The sequence below is a fragment of the Silene latifolia genome, chromosome 3 (assembly GCF_048544455.1).
Source record: "Silene latifolia isolate original U9 population chromosome 3, ASM4854445v1, whole genome shotgun sequence".
In the NCBI taxonomy this organism is placed as follows: domain Eukaryota; kingdom Viridiplantae; phylum Streptophyta; class Magnoliopsida; order Caryophyllales; family Caryophyllaceae; genus Silene; species Silene latifolia.
In genome coordinates, this window is record NC_133528.1 from 136355582 (window position 1) to 136381332 (window position 25751).

General features: G+C 38.2%; 3 protein-coding genes across 6 annotated transcripts; 2 read left to right on the top strand and 1 right to left on the bottom strand.

Moving 5' to 3' along the window:
- The first annotated feature begins 291 nt into the window (after positions 1–291).
- On the top strand, positions 292–9253 carry LOC141648113 (uncharacterized). The gene is made up of 16 exons (XM_074456579.1): positions 292–601; positions 1892–2107; positions 2539–2667; positions 2765–2972; positions 3318–3464; positions 3837–3911; positions 4148–4219; positions 5124–5195; positions 5491–5562; positions 5659–5730; positions 5904–5975; positions 6220–6291; positions 6493–6636; positions 7952–8023; positions 8155–8301; positions 8764–9253. Exons 2-16 carry the CDS (start codon positions 1913–1915, stop codon positions 8946–8948), a joined length of 1734 nt encoding a protein of 577 aa, XP_074312680.1. The 5' UTR covers positions 292–601; positions 1892–1912; the 3' UTR covers positions 8949–9253.
- A 2225-nt stretch (positions 9254–11478) lies between these two features.
- Positions 11479–19858, bottom strand: LOC141648115 (protein TOPLESS-like). Of its 4 annotated transcripts, none has more exons than XM_074456583.1 (26): positions 19633–19858; positions 18984–19100; positions 18476–18655; positions 18171–18284; positions 17913–18071; positions 17551–17728; positions 17376–17469; positions 17014–17123; positions 16733–16898; positions 16525–16634; positions 16331–16400; positions 16142–16215; positions 15949–16044; positions 15750–15845; positions 15539–15666; positions 15197–15431; positions 14950–15102; positions 14551–14652; positions 14293–14439; positions 13931–14041; positions 13657–13836; positions 13279–13407; positions 13053–13148; positions 12714–12902; positions 12468–12634; positions 11479–12136 (listed from the first exon to the last, which is right to left on the bottom strand). In XM_074456583.1, exons 2-26 carry the CDS (start codon positions 19061–19063, stop codon positions 11923–11925), a joined length of 3378 nt encoding a protein of 1125 aa, XP_074312684.1. In that variant the 5' UTR covers positions 19064–19100; positions 19633–19858; the 3' UTR covers positions 11479–11922. The 4 variants fall into 4 exon arrangements, with proteins under 4 accessions (XP_074312684.1, XP_074312682.1, XP_074312685.1 ...); XM_074456581.1 differs by having other exon boundaries at positions 14947–15102; positions 19633–19802; XM_074456584.1 differs by lacking the exon at positions 19633–19858 and adding an exon at positions 19418–19508.
- A 1344-nt stretch (positions 19859–21202) lies between these two features.
- LOC141649759 (uncharacterized) lies at positions 21203–21904 on the top strand. Its single transcript, XM_074458440.1, has one exon. It carries the CDS (start codon positions 21203–21205, stop codon positions 21902–21904), a length of 702 nt encoding a protein of 233 aa, XP_074314541.1.
- Positions 21905–25751: the final 3847 nt, after the last annotated feature.

Below are 25751 nucleotides of genomic sequence, written 5' to 3' on the forward strand. Positions count from 1 at the left end.
CAATTATTTACTTTTATCTTTCCCCAATTTTCATACTTCGTGAGTGTATGCTCCCTAAGTATTTGTGTAACACAAAGAACAATAACAAATTTATTTATTTATTTTAGCAATAAATTTAGTACTTATTGAACATAAAAATACTAATTTTGCATCTAAAAATTTCTCTCAAATTCTAGGTAGAATGAAGATTCTTTAAGATACTTTCAACTTGCAAGCCTAAAACAACTTCACAAATTTGCAAACCATCACCAAAATCATGATGAAGTATATTGTTGGCTATCATAACTGCCTAACCAAATGGATAAAACTATAAAACTCATCATCATTAACAAAGTGAAGTCCTTCAAGTTTTAAACTCTACTTAAGTACACTCTTCTTCTTATCTTTACTTCCAAAAATGAAAAAACCTTGACTTGACTTTTCTCCCTTCCGTGTCATCCTCTAATTGGCTATCTAATGCCAAGTCATTACCTCACACAAAAATATAAGTATATACACTTCTGTACCTTTCGTAGTTCTTCCGCCACCATCATTAATTCACCATTATTCTTCTGAAATGATCATGGCTTTGCTTTAATCCACTGTTATCTTCTAGAATTAGGTAATTTATTGAAAACCCATGATTTTTTTCACTTCTTTTTGTCAATTTTACTTGTGGATAATTTATTTATTTTGTTATTATGCTTGAATAATGTTGTTTTTGGGACATTTATTTGTGTTTTACTGCACAATTTTTAGTTACATGCAATCAAGACTTTACCTTTCATGTTCCTTTGATCATTTCATGTATTTTACTATGCATGATTGTATGAACTAGAGTATTATAGTGTTATAGTTGATTGGTTGGTAAGAGTTAAAAGGGGTGACACCGCTTTCTGAACTCGTAACCAAAATTATGATCAGTCGAAACTCTTTTCGGGCGAGAGGTACAACTTAGAAAACCAAATAGTTCAAATCCCTTTATATTTTTGGAAGTTTTTAACTCATTGTACACATTGCCTCAGTCCGGGTTATTTGTTTACTGTTCAAGTTAAGATATTTCATTCATTTGTTTACCTTTCTATATTAGTTAAGTTTTTTATTGGTAATTTGATCATAGATATCCATTATGTCCACTTGTCATCTACTAACAACCACCACTAATGGTCCCCTTCCCTTTTTCATGGTCTTTGTGCCAAAACCAAAAGTAAGACCGGGACGGAGGGAGTATTATTTTGGTTAAGTGGAATTTGTAGTTTGGTTATCTGAGAATTATAGATAAACTTGATGAATATAGATGAAGTAATCAAGAGTTGTTGAGATATGAATGAAATCAAGTGGTGACTTTATTAATTTTATTTAGTATAAACTATGTGAGGGTTTGGAAGTTTGCTTTTCAGAGGTTTGTGAAAAGTTAGCTCAGATGTTTGATTGATCCATTTTGATAAAAGGGGGTAAAGATTGTTTTATGAATGTGTATTTGACTATTTGTTATAGATGATTTTCACAAATTCTCAAACGAAGCGGTTTCATAAAGCATTTTAACAAGATTGTTCCATTTATACATTGAATCCGATCCTTCTTAATTGCGTGTCTCACAAGTTTATATGTGGCGGTCTCTCAGGAGACCAACAATTGAAACCAAATACAGTCACTGTGCTAACGTAAGTCCATGGAATCAAGAATTGGGAAGGTAAAGGTGTTTGTCGCCATATCAACAATTTAGTTTATGCGGAAATACTGCAACTTTGGCCTAAGATGTTTTTATGAGAGTTTTGAACTTGCGGACACTTGATTGAATTGATTATGTCATTCATATAGAAGATTGTGTCATGACTGTTGGGTTAACTTACTCCTATTTCAGGCTGTTGATTGATTGAATGCTAATTCACCATTAAATAATTAAACGCAGAGCTATCAAATACTAGGCGCGATGGGTGCTACTTGCTCTAGGAAGAGAGATATGGTTGCTGAAGAACCAATTGTGCAGAGAAGCTCATATGGATACTGCAAAAGTGGAAGCACCAAATGGCTAGGAATGACATTCGTTCGCTCCTGTCGAGATATTCAGCTGGGAACAAGACAATGCCCATCACTCATGGATCTGTGTCTACAAACAATATGCCGGGTAACATTGAAGTGATTGAACCCAAATTCTTGTTGAGACCCATCACATACTAAGTTAGAACGAGACTTGACACTAGTAGTAACTCCTTCCGTCCCGGCCATTTGTTTACCTTTGGTTTTGGCATAAAGACCAAGGAGAGTGGAGGGGACCATTTGTAGATATTGTCATTGAATGACAAGTGGACAAAAATGGATGTGGGTGGGCAAATTACCTATGAAAGGCCTTCTCAAAATAGAAAGGTAAACAAATGAAGGAGACGCCTTAAAATGGAATAGATAAACAAATGATCGGAACGGAGACTTGTTATTTCCTTCATTTAATTTGGCATCATAAGTATCAGGTCTATCTCTTGGGAGAAACTTTAAATTATTGTTGGGATTTGTAGATAGAAGCTATCTGATTGTGCTGATTTTCATCTCTTTAAATGTCAGGATATACATAGATATACTACCTTTTCCAAGTTGCCAAGGGATATCAGCCAGCAAATTTTTGATGAATTGGTTCGTTCTGAACGTTTAACTGATGCCTCATTCGAAGCTTTCCGAGGATGTGCTCTTGAGGTACTATCCAGGTTAAACGTAACCTTCATTAGCTCTTACAGTGATCTATTAAATTCATTTTGGTGGACATTCAGTATGCTTTATGCTCATCTCTTAGGATATGAACTTGGGAGAGTATCTTGGAGTCAATGACAACTGGATGGATGTTGTGTCGTCACAAGGATCATCTCTGCTTTCTTTGGATGTTTCTGGGTCTGATATAACTGATTCTGGGCTAAGTTGCCTCAAAGAGTGCACAAATTTGGAGGCATTGAACTTCAACTTTTGTGATCACATATCCGACTCTGGCCTAAAAAATATGAAAGGTAACTTTCCTTCACTTTGCTGTTTCGTATCGCTTGGGCAATCCACACTTGGACTCCTAGCATTCCTGTTTATCAATATTACAGTAATCTGGCGTCACCAAGTTTGTTCAGCCCGAACGAATTGCAAATGGGGTTACGCATATCATGGTGTTGCTTAAAATCTGTATTTAGATACTCTATTAAGTGTGTATACATATCAGGTTTTACGTATATGTATCAGATTAGGCAACTCTGATTAAAAGTCCACTTTTTGATTCGTTTCACTAATTTTTACCCTTTTATCCTTTAGTTCATTTCTATCAAGAAAAGCAATTGAGTTTTATAAATTTGTTACCGATTTTCCAGGGTTTTCAAACTTGAGAAGCCTTAGTTTTAGAAGGAACAATGCTATCACATCTGAAGGAATGAGTGTTTTTGCAAGCTTGACAAACATGGTAAAGCTGGACTTGGAGCGGTGCCTTAGAATCCATGGAGGGCTTGTTCACCTCAAAGGTAGCTTCTCATAGATTACATTATTCATGATGACCTGTATGATGTTTTGGGTTTTACAAAATTCACTCGGGTCAGAATGGGTTCCAGACTTTTCCAAATTGCACCTTAAATTGATACACCAGCCTTCAGGAAACCAGATGGTCGCTATGATGTTTGTCATATTTGCTTATGTTAAATGTTTTGTGCCTTTCTTTTAATTTGGAAGGAACGTTTTACTTCTTTTAAATGATCATGATAATAGCATTTGTTATCCTTGTCCGTCTTTCTTTACAAACTCACCTCAAAGGAAAAAGGTCGGATTAAAGGGCAACTGTAAAAACAAATTGTGAATACTGTTGGCCGTATTGAGTCAGTATGTTCTGGTTTCTGCAGGTTTGAATAAACTGGAATCTCTCAGCATCAAGTGGTGTAACTGCATAAAGGATTCAGACATGGAGCATCTATCAGGTAGTCTTTAACTCTTTTTTTTTCCTCGCGATAAATGGTGGTTATTTGAGCATTTTGCATTCTTGCAACCCTAATTCACTGAGTTACTCTTGTCACCCTTGTTCTTTGGTTTCTGCAGGTTTGAGCTATAATTGAATTATCTGTTTCCTTTTTAGATCAACCTACATGAATCCAGACTATCGTTGAAATTACCTTGTTGGAATTATGACAATATGGTGTTCTATTTATTTGTGTAGGGCTTACGAATTTGAAATCTTTACAGATTTCATGCAGTCAGGTTACAGATAATGGCATTACTTACTTGAAGGGTAACTTTGTTTTCTCATATTTATCACTCTGTGATGTTAGTTTTATCTAATGTATGCAAATTGTGCTGGTTTTGGAACGTGCTCAACAATTGGAGACCGTCTCTCAAAAGATTGATTGACGTGTCTTTCACATTTATTCTTCTGTATAAGAAACTAAGAATCTAGTCAACTGTAACAATATGGCTCCTGATCACTGACACTTTAATGCCACTTAACTTACAATAACCATCTTTTTATCTATCAAGGTTGGGGGACTATCTTCTAGTTCTTTACTTATTTATCTACCGCAAAGGTGGCCTATGTTTTCTGGTGTTTGCACTGCCCTATACGCCCCAAACATGAAAATTGAATAACATTCAATTGCCTCAAGGCCATAAAAGCTTCTGACAGAAGACATAATACCCTAAATGCGTAAGTTTGGGAGACCAGTTATGCGTTGCTGTGGGCATCACAAAGTTTACCAAGTTAGGGCTATTGGTTCAGAGTATATGGAGATAAAATATAGAATACAGAAGTAATTATGATTGCAGTCATATATGATTTGTGAATTTTTTGATCACCCGATGAATGATAACTGTGAGCTTTGAGGGCTTATTTGATATCGCAGGCATCTTAGTGGTAGAGATTAAGACACTGCGTCCCTGTTTAAAATCCGAATGGTTGAATATAGTTCTACTTGTAACGCTTTAGAGCTCTGTTAGTGAAGGCTCATTATTTCATTTGAGTAAAAGCACAACAGGGCCAAAAGCTCAAAGGTTACCTTTTCTGCCACACTCCCCTTAAATAAAAAAAATACTCAAAGGGAATGGACGGATAAAATTTATTTTTTGGTCCACGTCCACGGCCTGTTTTATGGCCTACTTCAAATTTAAGTGTACTAATTTTTGTAAGTTGTGTTCCACAGGATTACACAAGCTTACATTATTGAACCTGGAGGGCTGTCCTATCACTTCTGCAAGCTTGAACACACTCACAGGTTGCAAATCGATTTCTGAAAGTACATGCCAAATTAAGTAAAAAGAAAATTATAAGAACTGGTCTTACATGTGACTTGTGAGACGAACCAACTAACCGTAAAAGGCTATAATCCTATAATAAAATAAGGAATACACAAGGATTTGGGTTTTGCTCACATGTGAGACCGTCTCATGCAAGACTCACTGCACTAGTTATCGTTTGGATCAGAAGTTGCTTGCAGAAGTGTCCTATGACCTATTGTTCTAATTTTTATATCTTTTCGATATACTTAATTCACTTTCTCTCTTGTGCAGCACTTGGTTCCCTGTTATACTTGAATCTTAGCAGGTGTAACTTGTCTACCAATGGATGTGAGAGCTTCTCTGGTAATTGCTATCATCCTCTTTCTTTGGGGTTCATCGGATCATTAAATTAGTTTACATTTGCTTACATGCTGACTGACTGATGACTGTGTACGATAGGACTGAGCAGCTTAAAGATATTGAATTTGTCATACAGTAACATTACAAATGCATCTCTAGCGTGCCTGAAAGGTAATTTTTTCTTACTTTTTTCTCTTCAGCTGTCGCTACCCGATAAATGGGAATCCTTCTTCTCATTGCTTCTCTTTATTAGATCATTTCCATTTCTTTTTTATATTTAATGGAAAAAATATGAACGAACGTGAATGATGTGGAAGAATGGTGCTTCTCTTTACCTTAAGCAGATCTTTTTAATTTGGAGAGCTTGAACATCGAATCTTGTAAGATTACTAATGAAGGCATCGTTCACTTAGCAGGTGAGTCTTTATCCTTCCTTTGCTTGTGCATTTTAACATGTACTTGAATTCAAAATGTCACACATATAATTAAGCCCCATATAAGCTAATTGTTACACGCACAATGCTCTATCTAGTTATTATCCACACAATGTCCTGTTCTCTGCGTAATTATATTCATTAGTTGTTATTAGTCAAATAGTTGACTCGAAGTTCTCTTGATTATTAAGGCGTAAACAGCCTGATATCAGTATATGAATTTCAGGTCTGTCCAAGTTAAAACGTTTGGAGTTGTCTGATACTGAAATAGGAAGCAGTGGACTTGAGCATCTCTCTGGTGAGATATATGCATAGCATTTTGTTCTACATTTCTTCCACTGATAATTTTTGGTAGATTTATGGCTCCTTTATTTCCTTACCTCCTTTTAGTCCACTTCCAACTTTATTGCTTATGGTGTCCATTTTTTCACGCTCCTGCATGAGAAGCTGGAGTTGGTCTACTCCGGGTTTTAATGTTATTGAGATGTTTTTCATGTAGGACTGACCAATCTGGAAAGCATAAATCTCTCATTTACTAAGGTCTCTGACATGGGGATGATCAAACTGTCGGGGTTATCGTCTCTTACCTCACTAAACTTAGATCTACCCCGACTTACAGATACTGGGCTGGCTGCTCTTACAAGTAAGAATATTACAGTACATTATAGGCCTTTGACTTTATGTGTCTGGTTCATCATGCTCTCTAGTAAGTTTAAATGCTTGCCGGAACATTGTAAGCATGTCCAATTTCATTCAGCTGAACTATATTCGCTATCATCTTTAATTCTTTATTGATGATGTTTTCGATAAGTAGCTGCACTTATTTAATAGAGGCTTCCCAATGACATTTCACGTGGCTTTCACGATTAAGGTGTCCACCTTGAAAAATGCATCTCTTGGCTATCGTCTCTTGACTATGTATGCCAAGTTCTGAATCTCTTGGTGATAAAACAAGGAACATGTAGTTGGAAGCAATGGTGGATCCATGTGTAGTGACATGATGTTCCAGGACATTGCTAAGCAATTTGTTTTATTCATTTTGCTTAGTTTTGGTGTGGGCTTGCTCATTTTTACTCCTTTTGTCCCATAATAACCTTCTTACATTTCCAAATACCCGTCAAATATTTTGAAAATAAGATTATTGTGGTGCGGAGGGGTATATAATAATTGACTTACAAATTTCTATTGCGGCGGCGTTGCTATTAAAAATTTCTCACTTGGAATTAAAAACTTATTCTTCTCTCCTTTATTATTCTTCTCTCCTTTATTACATTTTTTACCAACCACTTTCTTATAGATTTTACCTGGTTCATTCCGGATCCTTAATTCTATTTCGGTTTTTAAAAATCGTTTTAATCTTTTCTCTCGATCTAAATTTTAAGTTTTTATAAAAGAAAGCCGGAATTCGATTTTAAAACCCCTAAGTTTACCTTGACTTTCCATTACATTTTCGTTCTTCCTTTTTGTTTTTCATCTTCCCTTTTTTTATTCGCATTTTGAGGCGTGCGTTAACCCATGGACGGTTCGAAAGGATGATTCATGTCAGCCGACCCCAAATCATTTTGGGATTAAGGCTCTGATGTTGTTGTTGTTGTTGTTGGAATTTAAAACTTAAGTTGTAACCTCATAGGGGATTTCGAATAATGTAGTGAAATGGATGGAACAAAGGGAGAACTAGTTTATGCTGAAGCCATGTGATACTCCCTCTGTCCCACTATAATCTTCTTATCTTTGCTTTACAGAGAAACCAATCTTTGTAGTAAAATAATGAAAGTAGAGAGTAGGGGTTAAAGTTTACACGTAAACCTGTATATATTGGTTTCAAATAGGAAAGTTAAAAACATTGAAATGAGACAACTCAAAATAGGAAAAGCAAGAAGATTATAGTAGGACACCGTGATTAAAAGCTTAAGTTGCATGAACTTGACGGTCATGTTTCAACAATTTCGAAATTTCAGGCCTAACTGCATTGACTCACCTGGACCTCTTTGGAGCTCGCATCACAGATCATGGGATGAGCTACTTGAGAAGTATGTTGTTTGATTTCCTGTTTATCAGTTCCTTCCCAGTTCCGTGATCTCCTTGCTGAGAAGCTTCAAACTTTGTACCTTACTTTTGTCTTCATCTGACGTTTTTTCTTCTGATCATATTTTGATATCAGACTTCAAAAACCTTCGACTATTAGAGATATGTGGTGGACACATAACTGATGATGGTGTGAAATATATCAAAGATCTGTCATCCTTGACACTGCTGAACCTATCGCAAAATCGCAGCTTGACTGACAAATCCTTGTCAATCATCTCTGGTAGGTTCTTTACCACTTTCTCATTATTTCAGTCTGGTATATGACTTAGTTCGTTTCACCACATTGTTGAAGTGCGTAAAGATCTTGCCATCCTACGAACTTCACAGAAAAACCATTTTGTAAGCAGAATGTTTGATACTACGACAGTATGACCGTGTCTCTATTCTCTTTGTTAGAAAGACACTTTCTATTTTTACAGAACATTCTTAGTGTTATTGTTAAGTACCACCAACTATCAAAGTTATTTGTATTATATTATACGGAGTATATCTTGGTTTGCCTTTGCTCTCAAAAACTTTCTCCTCTTTTTTGTCGTCTTTTTTTTTTTGCTCGTCTTCATTTTTTCATTTTTGTGCGTTTCTCTCACTGTTGTAGATCACATTGACAGTTCCATAAAATTCGTCGGGTTTTTTGTGCCATCCACCTGAAATTCTTATGTCTATACTACTCTACTCTATGCAGGGTTGACAGAGCTAGTATCTCTGAACGTCTCAAATTCACGAATAACAAGTGGTGGACTACAGCATTTGAAGTCTCTCAAGCATCTGAAATCTTTGTCTTTGGAATGTTGCAAAGTTACTGCAAACGACATTAGAAAGCTTCAGTCCACGCATCTCCCGGACTTGGTTAGTTTTCGCCCGTACTAATGTCCTGAGCATTGAGTTTCCAAGAACATATATGGAATGCCTGGTATTATTCATAACAAGATTCGGAAAAATAAAGTCCAGCTGTTGACTATTTGTACATAAGCTGGTTTTAGAGGGAACGCTTCGTTTGTACATAAATGAATCGGAGGACAGCCTTTGATAGTACTCTCAGTCAAGTCTTTCAGATATTATGCCTTTCATTTTTTAAGAGTTCATTTCCTTGATTGAGAAATATTAACTATATTGTTGGGCAGAATATCGTTTTCATGTTATGATGCATTTCATTTTACTTCGGACGAAGTTTATGATTCAGGATTTCAGGTACAGTTTTCTAATAGTTCTTTGTAAAGTTTGTGACAGAGGTGTGGGAGTGAACTGTTTCTAATGAAGTCCAACATTCAATTCAATATTTTTACCTTCGAAATATGTTGTAACAATTTTAAATTAGTTTTGGGTGTGATTTTTCACATACGAATTTTACTCATTCGCACACACATTTTACGACTTTACCCTTGTCACTTTTTTTCCTCCCCTCTCAATTAATTTTATTCTTCTTTCATCTCCCTCCTTTCACCCCTCTTCACCAGCAAGGCAGCGACCCTGGTGTCACGGTCCGAAACTTTGAGTCGGGGCGTGACGCGCACTTTTGTTTAAACACTCGACAAGAATGAAAGCGAGAGCGTTAGGCACTAGTGTTTGTCAAGCACTAGGCACTCGTAATCGGTCTCGGGTTGTGGGTGTCGGAATCCTAGTCTCGATCGACACACACGGGCTTGTTAGTGAAGTGAAGGCAAGAGTCGTTCACAAGAAAGCAACAACAAGCAATAATGTTTGATTGACTAGTACTCCCCAAAGAGGAAAATTTGATAGTTACATCCTGGTAGCAGGAAACATTGAAAGTGTAGAATAGCGATACACCCATTTAGGGAAAGAAAAAGCTAATGCTAACTATGCTAAACTAGGAAAGTATTTACTAAAAATATACAAGAGGAAATGAAACTACATAGCATAAATAAAACTAAGGGTTCGAAGTGTACGGATCGTCACACCTGGCATCCTGCAAGTCGGCAGCCTCCGGCGACCATCACCCATTCATCCCCTTCTCTGACTACCCTAGTTTGGTATCCGATCTCCCGCACCAATTGTGTTTGTTGACTTTTTGTAATATTTTTGATGCAGTAACTATGCTAATGTGAATTCCCTAATAAACAATATGACCACCAATTGTGTTTGTTGTTCAATCAATGCCTTACGAATTAGATGGTCCACTTTATTTAGCCAAATGGGTGCTACAAAACTATTACATTCTATGATGTTGTTTAAGCGATAGATTTGTGTCCTGTTCAATCTGTTCATGTCGCACTACCTTCTACCCACCGCGGACGATCCAAAATCACCGCTCACTATCCAGAGCCACCATCTACCATTCTAACCACCACGCTGTCCGCCGACAATAAGCCTTAGTTGATAATAATTGATAAATAAGTGATCATTAAGTGAAGTAAACCCTAATAATTTATTTGAACAATTAGATTCGATTTTACTAAGTGAAAACCCCTATTAATAATTCACTAATTGGAGAAAAGTTATTTGAACAATTATTAATAGTTTATATGAACAATTAGATTCAAGTGAACATTATTCAAGTTATTTGAACAATTAGATTCGATTTTAGGGAAAAGTTACATACTCCCTCCTATTCTCCATATTCTTCCCCTTTGTTGGGGCACAAGAATTAAGGAGGGGAATAAAGTATAAATTGTGAGTTGGGTGGGGTTTGGTGATAAGAGAGAGGAATGAATAAAATAGTGAATTGTGAGTTGGGTGGGGTTTGGTAATAGGAGAGAGGAATGAATAATTAGGAATTAAATAAGGAATTGTGAATTGGGCGGGGTTTGGTGATAGGAGAGAGAAATGAATAAAATAAGATTAAAAGTTTCCAAAAAAGGAAAAGGGAAGAAAACCTGAATAATCCGTTTTAGGAAAGAGGGAAGAAAATGGAGAATAGCAGGGAGTATAAAACTTAACTTGTCTTTGTTTAGGAAAAAAGTATATTATGAAAAGTTAATGAAAAAGTGTATGTGAAAGAGTAAAGTCCATATGTGAAAAAATAATTCCGTTTTTTTACAGCAAAAAAAATGCTTTTAAATTGGATATGAATCTTGCTACAACAAAGGATGGTGGAGGGCAAGGGGTAGAAATGGGAAAACATACCGAACAGACAAATACGATATTGGCACAATAGGGCCACCCATGCTTTATATCCGTCTGCCCGGTCTAAAGCATGGGTGGCCCTATTGTGCCGATATCTAAGATCTTGTGTGGAGGGGGTGGGAGGGGGGAGCGCCTAAAATCTTGCTCAAGACGGACAATTTAAAGGTATTTCATCTCACACAAAAAGCAATTGAAGGTGGTAAGAACCAGACCGCGCAAGTAGGTCATATCAGCCGATATCCCTATTGATATCAGCCAACAGCCATATCGACAAGTGTCGTTTCTGGTCTAAAACTAAAATGACAGGAGATTATAATTAGATGGTCGTTCCAAGCATAAGAATAGCATTATGAACCCATAAGAGTACCATTATGGTCTAATTCTAAAACATGAAAACGAAGTAGCACAAGTCCGAGTCTTTAGAAGCTATTTCATTAAACGCAAAAAAAAAAAAAAAACAAAGGAACACCTGATGACAAATACTCTAATCCTACTCTATATACTTTAAGCTGCTCTTACTCCAACACACTAAACTCTAAATAAACTGCACAACGGAAGACATTAACCCGTCCAAACTTCCACACCTTTAACTTCCATGTATGTAAGTTGAGATGATTTATCAAGATCATCATAATTTGCAACAAAAGACGGCATCTAATCGACAGAGAAATGAGCCATATTGATTGACACCTGACGGGCATTGGAACAACTGTAGAAAACGGGCTTGGACGGGAAAATAGGTTAATTGGAGTTGAATAGATCATCTTTGTTGTTGATCTGAAGCTGAAGCTCCTACTGAAGGTGTGGTCGGGATACTGCCTCCAGAACCGTTTTCTATAGGAGGCGGAGCGCCCCATTTCCCGTCAGACTCGAGGGGCTCAAATACATGAACGCCACCATCAGACAGTCCTACTGCAAATTGGTTTGCTTCTTGTGGATGTGCCGCAATCACAAGCGGATGCACATTAGAGCTACTGCAACATATAGATAACAAAAGACTCAGATAACCAGGAAACATAAACCAAATTAATTACTTGTCACTTTGTCCCAAAATGAATTAATCACGTAGCGTTTTGTGGCAAGAGCGCACACACTTTAGCCGGCCACTTCAATTATTCCCTCAAATTCCAAAAACCAAAGAAGTTACAAATCTTTAGCCTCACTGGAAATGGGCACGCGTGCACACGCCCACGCCCACACACAGTGACACAGAGGAAAAATGAGAGCCACTATATGAGATGGTGGTAACCATCATTGTTAATAATTTTAAAGGATAAACAGCTCCAGCGTACAAATAAAGTATACCTGACGCTTGCCGGGAGGTAAGCAGAAGGATTAATGCGACATCGTAGTCTGAGATTTGCAGAGTTAAATACGCAAACAGTGGCGTCCAGGAAGCTGGCATAAACGAGTTGACTATCACACGAAAACGCCGCGTGAGAGATGGGAGCAGACGACTCGTGTGGAACCCACTGGAAATAATTTAAGACAGCCGATTAGTACTACAAAACACAGTTACTATTGTGATTCCATATCTGGAAAATAAATTACCTGTTTTACACAATCTAACTGCTTTGTTTCAAATATTGCTAGTTGGGTTTCATGAACAACAAGGAAATGTGTCTGGTCTTGATGAAACTGTACACGAGTATCCGATAAAGATCTTGGTGTTCTTCCTTGTGGGAGCTGTAGAAACTTAGACCTTTGCTTTTCCCACCCATCTGAACTCCAAACACAAATCTGCACACGGCAAAAGAAAGAGAGATTTTATTATTTTAAACAAGAGAAAGTACTCGAATATGACAAGGTCAGAGGGTAAACTTAGAGAGACTGCTTTCGAATGACCCGTTATAAAATTGTTTTGAGAATTGCATTATATGAGCTACATACCTGGGAATCTGCGCCTGAAGAGACCAGAACATTTAACAAATGTGAGAAGGCCAAACCAGTTATTCTTTTCGAGTGGCCTTTTAACTTGCTTTTGACCTGTGTATAGATAGAGATAAACTAATCAACCAAACAATTTTTACAAGTTTTCTTGGAAGTAAAACTGATGAATCTACTGTCAAAAAAGAAAAAAAGAACAAAAAAAAAAAACTGATGAATCAAGGCATACCTCATCTACTCGAACATTATATATCTGAATACTCGAGTCATCCATCCCAATAGCAATGATATTGTTATCTTGGGGATGGAATGCAAGAAATGTTGCTGCTGGAGGTGGAGGCATAAAGACCGTCATTGTCTGCACACAACCGGGGAAAAAATGACAAGATATTACATCATTAGTTCATTAACAAGCAGTACAATGATACAGATTCTTGTATGGACAATCGGACATCTTATCCATCTGATCCATATGACCAAGTTAATTTCTCAGACAATAAAATAAGAAATACAAGTACCAAATAATAATACATATTTATGTTGGGTCTCCCGGTACTAGATCAAGTACAAGACTACTGGTAAAATAAGTTGATAGGGCATAGGATACCTTAAATGTCATCATATTAAAAAGCGAAATCTTGCCTCCCGATGCAGACATAACATAAGAATCATTTTTGGACAATGCAAAGCAGGGAACAGCCTCTTCAGAACTTGCATCTGACACATCATTCGTCATGACAATGCCGCTAGAAGGTTGCCAGAGCTGAGGTGAAACACTAGCTGTCGCCTGCAGTGCATTATATGTCAAGTAAATCAATAACTCGCATTGATGACTTGCAGCCAACAAAAGAATGTCTAGCAAGCTGAATATACAAACTTACCTTTCCACTCGTATTACGTTCATTCCGCTGCCATTTCCATAGCAAGTGAATTGCATTTGAAGCCAATGCCAGGATAGCATTACCTGAATTAGTATAGATCAATCTTGCAATCTGCATTTTCACACAGCAGAACACCTCAGTGACAATTAGTAAGAGTCAGCAATTAATTAACCAAGTAATAGAACATAAATAAAATAAGAATCAAACAAAAAACACAGATGACCTCTTTACAAGCAACTCAGCAGAGTTGCTTTACGGTATACAACTTTACAAAACCATCGTATATCCACAGGGTAACCATGGAATGTAACTTTCTTTTCAGCAAAGTACATGAAAGTAATGAAACTGTATAGACACTATACCTTTGCTGCTCTCATGTGGTCAGGGAGTCTTGATGATCGACATTGTGAAGGTTCGTTTATCTCAGTAAGCTTCCAAACCTTGGATTTGTCATTGCTTTCTTCAATAATTCTAGATTTTACCTCTCCCAGTGTTCTAGAATCCCCATTCTAAAAAGAACCAATAAAAGTTAATAAAAAAAAAACCAAGCCAAAAGGAAAAAAAAAAAAAAAAAGGTACACCTAATTTAGCCTCTGCAAAACAAAGCGAGGAAATCATACCATTCCACCCATGCCCATAGGGGTGCCTCTCTCAGGAAGTCCAGAACTAGTGGCAACACCTGCAGCAGCAACGGCGGCAGCAGAAATGGAGTTTATCGAAGGCTGCATAAAATAATCAATATTAGCCCCAGTTCTACAAACCATCGCAGTACCTCCATCCTGAATTTTATAGTCTCCATATAGCTATCATAGTCAATGAATGTCAGCTTTGACCTTTCATATTTCCAATTTACGAAGAGATGCAAGCTATCCAAGTCTAATATACCAAAAGAACTTCTTTTGTGAGAAAATATCGGCCAAAGTTTGACATCGTATGACCATCAAAGTCAAATGGGGATAATATAAATGGGAGATGAATGGAGCCATATAACACAGAAAGAAACCTCTGAATACTACTACCTTGGCCAAAGATTCAGATGCTCTAGAATCATAAGTTTCGTATGTTCGTAATAGCCGCTGTCCGTCAGAATTAGCCAGAACTTTGATCCCATTCTCACTAGCAGAGATGGCCAACAGTGTACCATCTTTGTTGAACCGTATACGAGGACTGGCCTTGAAATGATTTGAAATGAGCTAAGTCAAACAAAAATTCAAGTTCGACTGAACTTATCATTTTTATAATCAGCTTTTAGGATGGGAAACTTACTGGGAGCCCTCCATCAGCATCAATGGAGGTCAGTAGCTGTACATTATCCATATCCCAGAACTTTATGGAGAAATCGTCACCAGCGGCCAAATATCGATTCTTAGTGGTATCAAATTGAATGACACCCAAAGATTTCTTCCGAAATCCTAGGTAGGTTCTTTTCACAGCACCTTCACTTTCATTCCATTCAACAATATGTGATTCTCCATCTTTACTCGTTCCACAAGAAAACAGCCTAGATACCCACAAAGGATGGAAAGAAGAATTGGCCTGAATATACCCAAATATAACCCAAACCAACAAAATAACCGATTAACCTCAACAAAGAATCGAGAGATTCACCTGGTACCATCTTGACTATAAGCCATAGTTGTGCACCAGCGACCTGGAGCCTCATAATCCACTCGAGAGCCCAAATTGTCATATAACCATGCTTTTATTTTCCCATCAATAGCAGTTGAAAATATGAACTGGAATATAGATATATAAGAGCATGGAACACAAGGCAAACATAAAAAGCAACCAATTGGTTGAGAATTTAAAAAAATTCCACCTGAATGCTTTCTTTGTAGTGAGGGCACACTGAATAAACAGGGGCCTCATGCCCTTCAAAGGTATACTGCTTTGAACCAGTAGCAGCATCCCAAACCTAGTGGAAGAGAAGAAGATACGTAAATTTGGAAGAAAGGATCATCTGTTTAAAACGTGACACCAACGGATGGATACAAATTACGGAACTGTGAAGCACCAACCTTAATCGTCTTGTCATCACCACAGGTGATAACACATAGTTGTTTATTGGGAGTGGAAAAAGCAATGTCATTCACTCCACCAGTGTGCGCATCAATCTGAAAATAAGACAGAGAGAAAACTTAGGGTCAAAAAAACATTCAGATTAAGATAAGTGGTAATAATTTAACTCAAAATACTGGCTGCTATACATACTTCCAAATGTTGTCGAACTTCTTCACCACCATGATATGAATATATTTGTACAATATGCCTTGAATAAGCAACACCTGTCATACCAATCAGGTAAGCTAGATAAGATATTGTTCACTCAGAAGTCAGAACTAAGGTACTCTATGTAGCGACAATTTCTTCATAAGAAATTAAATTCCCCTAAATACTTACCGAATAAGGATCCATCAGGACTCCAAATCACACGATTCACAGAGACAGCTGGATCTTTCACTAGAGCTGCCTAAAAACCAGAAGAACGAGTGTGAGATTAAAGCAGGGTAAAATAATACTCAAATGTCAATTATGCTTCAATCACTAATAAGCAAGAAAAGTACTCCATTCCATGTATAGTACAGACAACATACCTGCAGCGGCATTGAACATGTACTAAGATCCCAGACTTTGAAATTCCTCGAAACCAGTCTTTCCCGAGAGCCAACTTCCCACAACGCTATGTCCCCGACATTTGTGCCGACTGAAAGGTTCCGGTTACATGTAGCAGGTCGTCAGTTGAACAAGTAAAAGAATGTTAAGATGAACACAAACTATAATGTGACTGTGCTGATAACAGACCAAGAAGTAGTGTTAGTTGAACAGGATGAAAATCCATGCTCATAGGAGATGATCCCTGATTCAAAGTCCTGATGACAGTCTTCGGCAAGTCATCAGGTATATTAAAAGGCTGCCCATAACCATGGCCGGGGAACGATACTGGCAATACATTGACAGGTAAATTCACCTAAATAGAAGAAAATAAACACATCACAAGTCATAATCTGATCACAACTCCTTCTCTGCATGGAGACAACACACCAACATAAGTAAAACATCATAAACGTAATTAATAGAAATACCTCATCACCAATGACTAGAGGTCTTGTTCTTTTGGCAACATGATCAGAGTCGGCAGAAGGGTAATCCACGGAAGAGTTTGTGGGTGGGGTCCTTGGATGTTTTAGTGCAGCTGAAAGGGAAATAAAAAACAGTACAATGCTAAAAAAAAGTTCCCATGCTCAAAGGAGAAGAAACAGAGGATTTTGCAATCATGAATTTAGTTCAAATATCGGCAAGGAAAAGGCCTCTTTGTGTTGCTAACACAAGGGTAAGGCTGTATACATCCGACTCCCCTTACCTTGCAATTTGCGGGAGCCATTGATGCACTAGGGTAATGTTGTTGTATAAATAAGGAAAAAGTAGACACCAAGAAAAGAAATACCAGGAATTGATGGACCACCAAGCGATGGTCCACCAGAACTGGACATCCAACCAGCAAGTGCAGCTGGAACTTGCCCAGGTATGGGTTGAAAAGGCTACAAGCATATATAGAACCAATTAGCTTAATGCATGCTAAGAAAACATAACACGCCAACAATATGAATGAAGTAACCCACCACTTGGGCACCCATTGGAGGAAACCCTCCAGCTTTAGGCAATCCCCCCAAAAGTGGATTATTCGCGGGTGATGGAGCTCGAGCACCATTTGGTTGTCCACAAGTATGATCCACAAACAGAGTTTTTATATCTGGATTCGGCCTAGGGTTTTTACAGAGTTGATGCTGCCAATTTAGACTGCAGTTAACAATAAAACACTAGTTTAATGGAAACTGTAACTAGCATAGTGTATCAAATTGGATGAGGAACAGATAAAGGAATCTATACAATACATGGAGGAGGGGGTTTTGAACCAGTGACCCATTGTCACAGTACCCAACTAAACTACAATACCACATAGTCACACTATTGAATTCTGTACCTTTGGTTGATGAGAGTCCGCAACCTCGAATTCTTCAGGCTTGGAAACTGCAACTTGTCACGAAACAAGGGATTGGCTTCAATGAGCTTCTTGAGCTCAATTAACATGATAGCCCTTGCCGATTTTGTATCTCCATACTTGGAAAGCTGCTCATTCTCTCTGCAATGATCAAGTAACCCGAATTTCAACACATAGTTCTCACAAAACTCCACACAGAAAACCATAACAGAGAATTTCACCACAAAAAATGCACAGTACCTGAAATTCTCCAATGTCAACAGTTGGGTTATCTCCTTAAAAAGGTCCTCATTAAAAGAAGCAAAAACCTTTAAATCTTTCACCAGTATATCCACAGCTTTCGGACGATCATGCCTACCATTATAACACACCATTAACCACATCAACAACGACACTACACCAATGCCTCAAGGGCTCCATCAAAAAGCATGCTAGAGTAGGGGGGACAAATGCACCCAATTAGCCACATTTTCAAAAATAAAGACACAAAACCTAGTAGTATCACAAATGCACGCTCAAAAAATTCGGGGGCAACCAAAACTCACTTGTCCAACGCCTCCAAATACTTCTGCTTACGGATTTCAAAAAATATCTTCATCGAGTATCGATTATCATCCACTTTGGTAAAGCCAGAAAGGTACTTCTCAACCTCATCCCAATTACCATTATGTACCTCATCCTCAAAGTGCTTCATATTGAAAAAAAATCCAGATTCTTGTTCAAGCCTATTAATTGTTCCAATACAACATGAGACTCATTTTCATATACAATCACCATCATAGCAATAAAAAAGCATTAACATATCTGCAATATAATTCAAATGCAATTAATGCAATACTTCCTCAGTCATAATCATTTGTTTAACTTTACCTAAAATACCTCTTACAAAGAATAATAAAAAGGTAAACAATTGATAAGGACGACGGGAATATAATTTAAAAGGTTGTAAGCAAATGCCCTATGACTACATCAAAATAAAATAAACAAAACCTACTTGTGAACGAATAATAAAAAGGTAAACAATTGACGGAAATCAAATAAAAGAAAACCTACTTGTGAACAGTCTCTTTGAACTTTTCTTCATCTAAAAACTGCAAAATTAAAAAGACAAGCTCTCTACTAAGAGAAGACATCTTGCTTGCTCCAACTCTTCTCTACCAAACTTCAGATCTATCAAACACATACAACAAAAACAGGTGAATTATTGAATACCATATAAATTAAAAATTAAAAATTCAAACAAATATAATCATAATCAGGATTATTATTATTAAAAACCCTGAAGTGAGTACTTTTACACTAATCAAACCTCTCAAAAAACCCAGAAATAAAATTACTCCAGGTAAATAAAAAAAATCAAACTTTTTTTAATAAAAAAAAATTAAGAAAATTCCAAACAAATTACACCCAAAAGAAACATGATGTTAACTATTTGTCCTATCAAATAGAGATAATTAAATAATTAAAAAGTAATTAGAGTTAAATACCAAATAAAATCCATTTTAAAACATAAAAAGAATCAAACTTTTTTTCCTTAAAAACAAATGAACTTCAGATGCAAAACCCATGAACTCCAGCAACCAAAAAAAGGGTAAAAAGTAGGATTAAAATTAAAAAAGTGAAATATTATTTGCTTTAGAAAAAAGTTTAAATTATTTTGGGTAAATTTTATTATAAAAAAAACCATGAAATTAAATCTTACCAAGTAATGATAAGAAGAGATCAAGGAAGAAAAACAATGAAAATGATGAAGAAATTTATGAAATTTCTCAGTTTCTCTCTCTAGAATTCAGGGTTCAGACTTTTTTAGAGAGATAAATTCAGGATTTAATACTAATAAACTTTTTTTTATATTAATAAAAAATGTAAAATGATGAGATTTGTGAGGAAATTCATTTATATAGAGAGAACCGACAGGAAGTGTGGATAAGTGGAGTTGCCTATCTGATAAGCTAAATGGAGTATCAGTTGCTGAATGTGTGATAAGTTAGTGTGTGATTATAAGGGGATTGTTTAGGTGGACCCCACGGTGAGAAGCTAATCTTCAAGACTTGAAGAGTTTAGCTGTACTTGTAGTTAGACCGAGTTTATGGATTGTATTAAAGTTTGTATTATCGGTAATCAAAGACAATTTTATTTTTATTTTTATTTTTATTTTTAACGAATAAATTCGTAGCCGCTAATTTTGGTACGCACTGGGTAAACAGTCATATAGTATATACTCCCTCCATTCAACTCCACTTTGCAGGTTTCACTTTTGCACACTATTCACAAGTGGATATTCAACTTCAGTTTTCTCTCGATACATAAGTTAAAATATATTCATGTGGGATCTTATTTGATTCGTATTTAAGAGTACATTAAAAATATCTAACTTTTATAATTTTTGCAAATACGTAGTTAAAGATATTTACCGCGTAAAAGTGGCGTTGGCAAACGTGATAAAGCAAACATGTAAAGTGGAGTTGAATGGAGGGAGTATAGGGGTTGCAACTTTGCATACACTCTTATACATTCAGTAAAAAAAAAATGTTACATGTTTACGGTCATTTTCAGATAGGACGGACATTTTTCTTTAAATTGAAACAGACTTGTTTTATACTTCGTAATACCCAATATGATAATAATTTATTTCAACATTACTATTTTGTACCCAAAATTGCTATATCACGCCCCCTGTTTTACTTGTTACGTCCCCTACTTTTTCATTTATTCCTATTTTACCCTTGGACTATGTAATTAATTAAAGTAAAAAATATTTCTCGTTTTTTAGTTTATGGTTTTCGGAGACGGTTTTTACAAAATTATAATCGGAGACGTTTTTTAAATTATTGTTTTATAATTATTGGATTTTGGTAATATCTTTTACAATAACTAATAATTGTATTATAGTAAATGATTTTTGTTGAACTTTTCATTTTTGAATTAATTACCGCTTTGTCGTAACTGAGTTTGGGGCGATTTTTAGAATAATTAATTTAATATGTACCCGGTCTTAAAAAAACGTATTTTCCACCAACTATTGCATTTACTTAAAATTTCACAAAAAATACGCCTCTCTAGGGTTTCCCTGTGTGAGTCTCGTCTTAGGTTAATCTCTGTCTTTTCCTTCCCGCTCAAGGTATCCTTCTACGGTGGTGTACGTAGGTCGGTTTTCTTTCCTTTCTCTCGTCTTTTGTTTCGTTTGGTGTGTAGGGTTCTTGGTTAGGGTTTGTGCACGGCTGGTTTTGTCGAACTGGGATTCTTGGGATCCGTGGTTTTCTTGTGGTAACATGGGGAGTAGGAAGGGCAAGGGAGTGGTGGATGAGGGGAGCAGCAGGGGTAGCACGGTGTTTGATTGGGAGGTCGGGGGAGCGGAGGATGATGCGGTGAAGACTGACCTTATCTTGGTGGGCAAGGTTTGGGCATCGAAGGCGATTAATGGCCGCGCTGCTATTGATACGATGCTCAGATTATGGAACCCGAAGGGTAAAATTATTGGGAGTGTGGTGGATGCGAGAGAGAAGTTGTTTATGTTTAAGTTCGAGGATATTCGAGACAAGGCTAAGGTTATGGAGGGACAACCATGGCACTTCGATAAGTTCGTTTGGTGTTTTAATGAGCCGCAGGATGAAGGTAAGATAACGGATACTCCTTTATACCATCTACCTTTGTGGGCATGTATTTATGATCTCCCCATCAAAGGGCGTTCGAACTTGGCGAATTTGAGCAAGCTTGGGGCGCAGTTGGGGAAATTTGTTGCGAGGGATGAGGTTGCGGCCCCTGAGTTGGAGAGTATGGTTCGTATACGTATACTACATGATGTTCGGAAGGCCCTTAAATCTGCTGTGGAAATTCGAATGCCAAGTGGAAGGGTGGATAAGTTCACCGTGAAGTATGAGCGATTGCCTTTGTTTTGCTATGGGTGTGGGATATTGGGGCATGGGGCTAAGGAATGTGAGAGTGGTCCATACGATGAGGATGATTTGCAGTAGGGTGACAGGTTAAGGGCATCACCTCGTAAGGGGGGTAGAGTGGGGGTGGCTGAGGTAAGGAGAACGGCGAGGGATTTGCGCCCATCATTTGAAGAGGAGTATTTGAGGGATGAGCAAGCATTGATCGAGAAGCTGCAGAGGTTCGCCCTAGCTAGTAAGGTGAAGGCCACGGTGGGAAACAAGGTGGTGGGTGTTAGGAGTGTGTTGGAAGAGAATGAGGGAGGCGAGGTTGGGGGGTTGTAATACCCCGAATAAAATTAATTTTAAGATATATATATTAATATGACCATTAGAGACTTTATATACTAAACTCGTATATTTTTCTATATACACGAAGACGGCTCCATTTTAGTATTTTTGTCTAAAAGTATATGAGTCGGAACCGTTACGATTTTTACTACGCTATTAGATAATTATGAAAAAAAAAATTCTATACAAACTACACGTGGCTTAGGGGGGGTGACTCACCTTGGCTAATCCATGTTTACCCAATAAAAACTTAAGACTACGGAGGAAAATGGGGTTGCACAAAGACACAAAAAAGAGACACACAAAAGAAAGAATAGGAAAGAAACGCATTAGTTGACATTCCGATCGTTTCTCACGGCAACCAATTTATATATATATACGGTATGATTTCGGGACCCTTTGTCGATATAAGTAATTATTTACCTTTATTTATCTTGAAATAAGTAATTAGAAATAATCGGTTATATTAGTTTTATTGTTAATTTTATTTTATGATTGTTATATTGCTCACATGTTATATAGGTTATTGTTTTATAAGTATGTATGACTGTGATAAGGTTGTTGTTGTCATATTGCATAATTGGCCAATTGTAACATTCGTGATACGATTATTGGATTGGGATGACATTATTATATAACTTGTGTACACATGAGGGGCGTTGGCCCCAAGAGCAATAGCTCCAGGAACGTTGGTTCCATATATATAAAGAGAGGGGCGTTGGCCTTGCGAGCGTTGGCTCAATATATAAACTGAGGGCGTTGGCCCATGGAGGAAAATTATTTAGCTTGTGTACACGGAGATGGGTTCTAGACCCGGTGGGAGTTTTACTCCGTAATGTCTATATCTCTTCAGTAATGGTATACCGGCATTAACGTCATATGATTGATATTCTGGTAAGTTATTGTATTGGGTGATATATGGTAATAAGGAGAATTCTGATTGAATAAAGAATATGATATAAGGACGGTGGAGGGAACTGGAGTCATACTCAGCCTGTGGTTGGCTGATTCCGTTACTCTCATTCTTTTTCAGGTACAAGTATCGGGGAAGGTCAAGTGTGAGGAATTTCACCTAGAAGATAAGACGTATAAGATGTATAGTTTAGCTTAACTCAGTTTTAGTTTTACTTTTACAAGTGTATTTATTTTATTATCTAAGCCTTGTATTCTCCGGAGGGGGAATACGGCGGTGACGCCCTTATAATTCTGTTGCTGTCTATTATTTATAAAAAGAGCTATTTTGAGCTGCCTGCTCGTTTTTCGGGGCGTTACAGGGGTGCTGTATTATGGAGAACCGTGAAATTGGGCAATATTCCAAGAATGTCGAGGAGGGACGGGGAGCTGTGGAGGTGGTTCAAGAGAGGAGGGAGGTCACTGAGCTGGATGTTGAGGGGTTGAGTAGTGTGGTTGTGGGGCAAGGTGTGGGTAGTGTAGTTGATTCAGGGGTGAATTCGAGGGTGCAAGGGGGTGTTGGGGGGACGGCGAGTGGAAGCAGGGGGTGGACGCGGCTAAACCGTGAGGTTGCTGGAGGATGTAAGGTTGATTCTTCAGCTCGAGGGAAGCCAGTGCTTAATGAATTTAATAAGCGGTCTCGAGAGGATGACGAGCAGGTTTGTGCCATGATAACTAAGAAGGTTGCTTTACACAGGGATGTGTTCATATCTGAGGCGGAGGTTGATAATAATCAACCCCGCCGGGCCCAATGAGTTGCTTGAGCCTTAACTGCAGGGGGCTGGGCAACCCCGATGCAGTAGGCGGGCTTCGGAACCTAATCCGACGGGAGGCCCCGGCTATGATTTTTCTATGTGAAACGAAATTAAGTAGTCGTGATATGAGTAGGATTATAAATAGAGTAGAGGGTTATACTGGTGTGGCTGTAGATAGTGTAGGTCGTTCAGGCGGTCTTGCTTTTTTATGGAAGGAAGGGATGTCGTGTGTGTTGCGGGCCGCAACGGTTCACTGTATGGATTTTGATATTGAGTTGGATGGGTTGAAGTGGCGTATTATTGGGTTTTATGGGTGGCCGGCTGTTCAAGATAGGCATTTATCATGGCAGCTACTGAGGATGTTGGCAGGTCAAGGAAGTGGTCTGTGGTTGTGTATGGGCGATTTTAATGAAATTCTGTATTCTACTGAGATGAAAGGGGGATCGAGGGCGCAGTGGCAGATGAGTAATTTTCGAGATGTTGTGGATGAGGCTGGTATACGGGATATTCCGATGGAAGGCTATGAGTTTACTTTTGATAATGGGCAAGTTGGGGAGGATAATAGGCAATCCCGTATTGATAGGGCAATGGCTAATGAGGCATGGTTTGAGCTTTATCCTTATGCTAGGTTGCTTCATCTTAACAAGGAGTGGTCGGATCATTGTCCAATCAAAGTCATCGGGGATAGGAGGGTGGGGCAAGATGGTCGTAGGGATAAATTGTTCCGGTTTGAGCATATATGGGTGGGGGAGGATGGGTGTGAGGAGGCTATACGGCGTGGGTGGAACGATGGGGGGGTGATTTCACGGAAAGCCTTGCGCGGTGTGCGAGGGAGCTACTTGAGTGGAAGGGGGTTAGTATAGGGAAGATTCTTAAGTGTCTTGCAAAGAAGCGGGAGAGATTGAAGGAGCTTAATGAGGGGGATAGGAGTGCAAGGCGGGTTCAAGAGAGGAAGAAGGTGGTGTTGGAGATTGCTTCTCTTTTGCGCCAGGAAGAGAAGTTCTGGAGGCAACATTCTCGCGCTATTTGGTTGCGGGATGGAGATAGGAATTCTAAGTTCTTCCATAGGGTTGCTAGTGAGCGGAAGCAGAAAAACTTTATCTCGAGGGTTAGTGATGAGCAGGGGAGGGTGTATGAGGGTACGGAGGCTGTTTCAAGGTGTGCGGTGGATTACTTTGGGGAGCTGTTCGGGTCGGGGGTACCGGGGGGTTTTGGTGATTTGTTGGAGGTGGTGGAAGGGAGGGTCACGGGGGAGATGAATGAGGGGTTGGCGGCAGATTATTCGGGTGAGGAGGTTGTTGTTGCGCTGAGTCAGATACATCCGCTAAAGGCGCCGGGTCCAGACGGTATGAATGGTCTTTTTTATCAAACTTATTGGCATATTGTTGGTCCTGCGGTGCTTAGGTTAGTGTTAAATATTCTTAATGGTGCCCCATTTCCACCTAGCTTGAATGAGACTAATATTGTGCTAATACCAAAGAAAAAGGCGCCTGATAAAATGGTAGACTTTCGGCCGATTAGTTTGTGCAATGTGATTTATAAATTGGTTTCTAAGGTGCTAGCTAATAGGGCGAAGCGGTTTTTGGGTAGGATTGTGTCCGAGAATCAGAGTGCTTTTACCCCTGGTAGATCAATTAGTGATAATATTCTGGTTGCTTTTGAGCTGTTTCATCACATGAAGAATACGAGAAGTAGGGGAGGTCATTTGGCATTGAAGCTTGATATGGCAAAGGCGTACGATCGGGTTGAGTGGAATTTTTTGGAGGCTGTGCTGGTTCGAATGGGTTTTCATGAGAGGTGGGTGAGTACGGTGATGAGGTGTGTTCGGTCGGTAAGGTATTCAGTTCTTATAAATGGGCGACGGTCCGTTTATTTCTTGCCAGGTCGAGGTC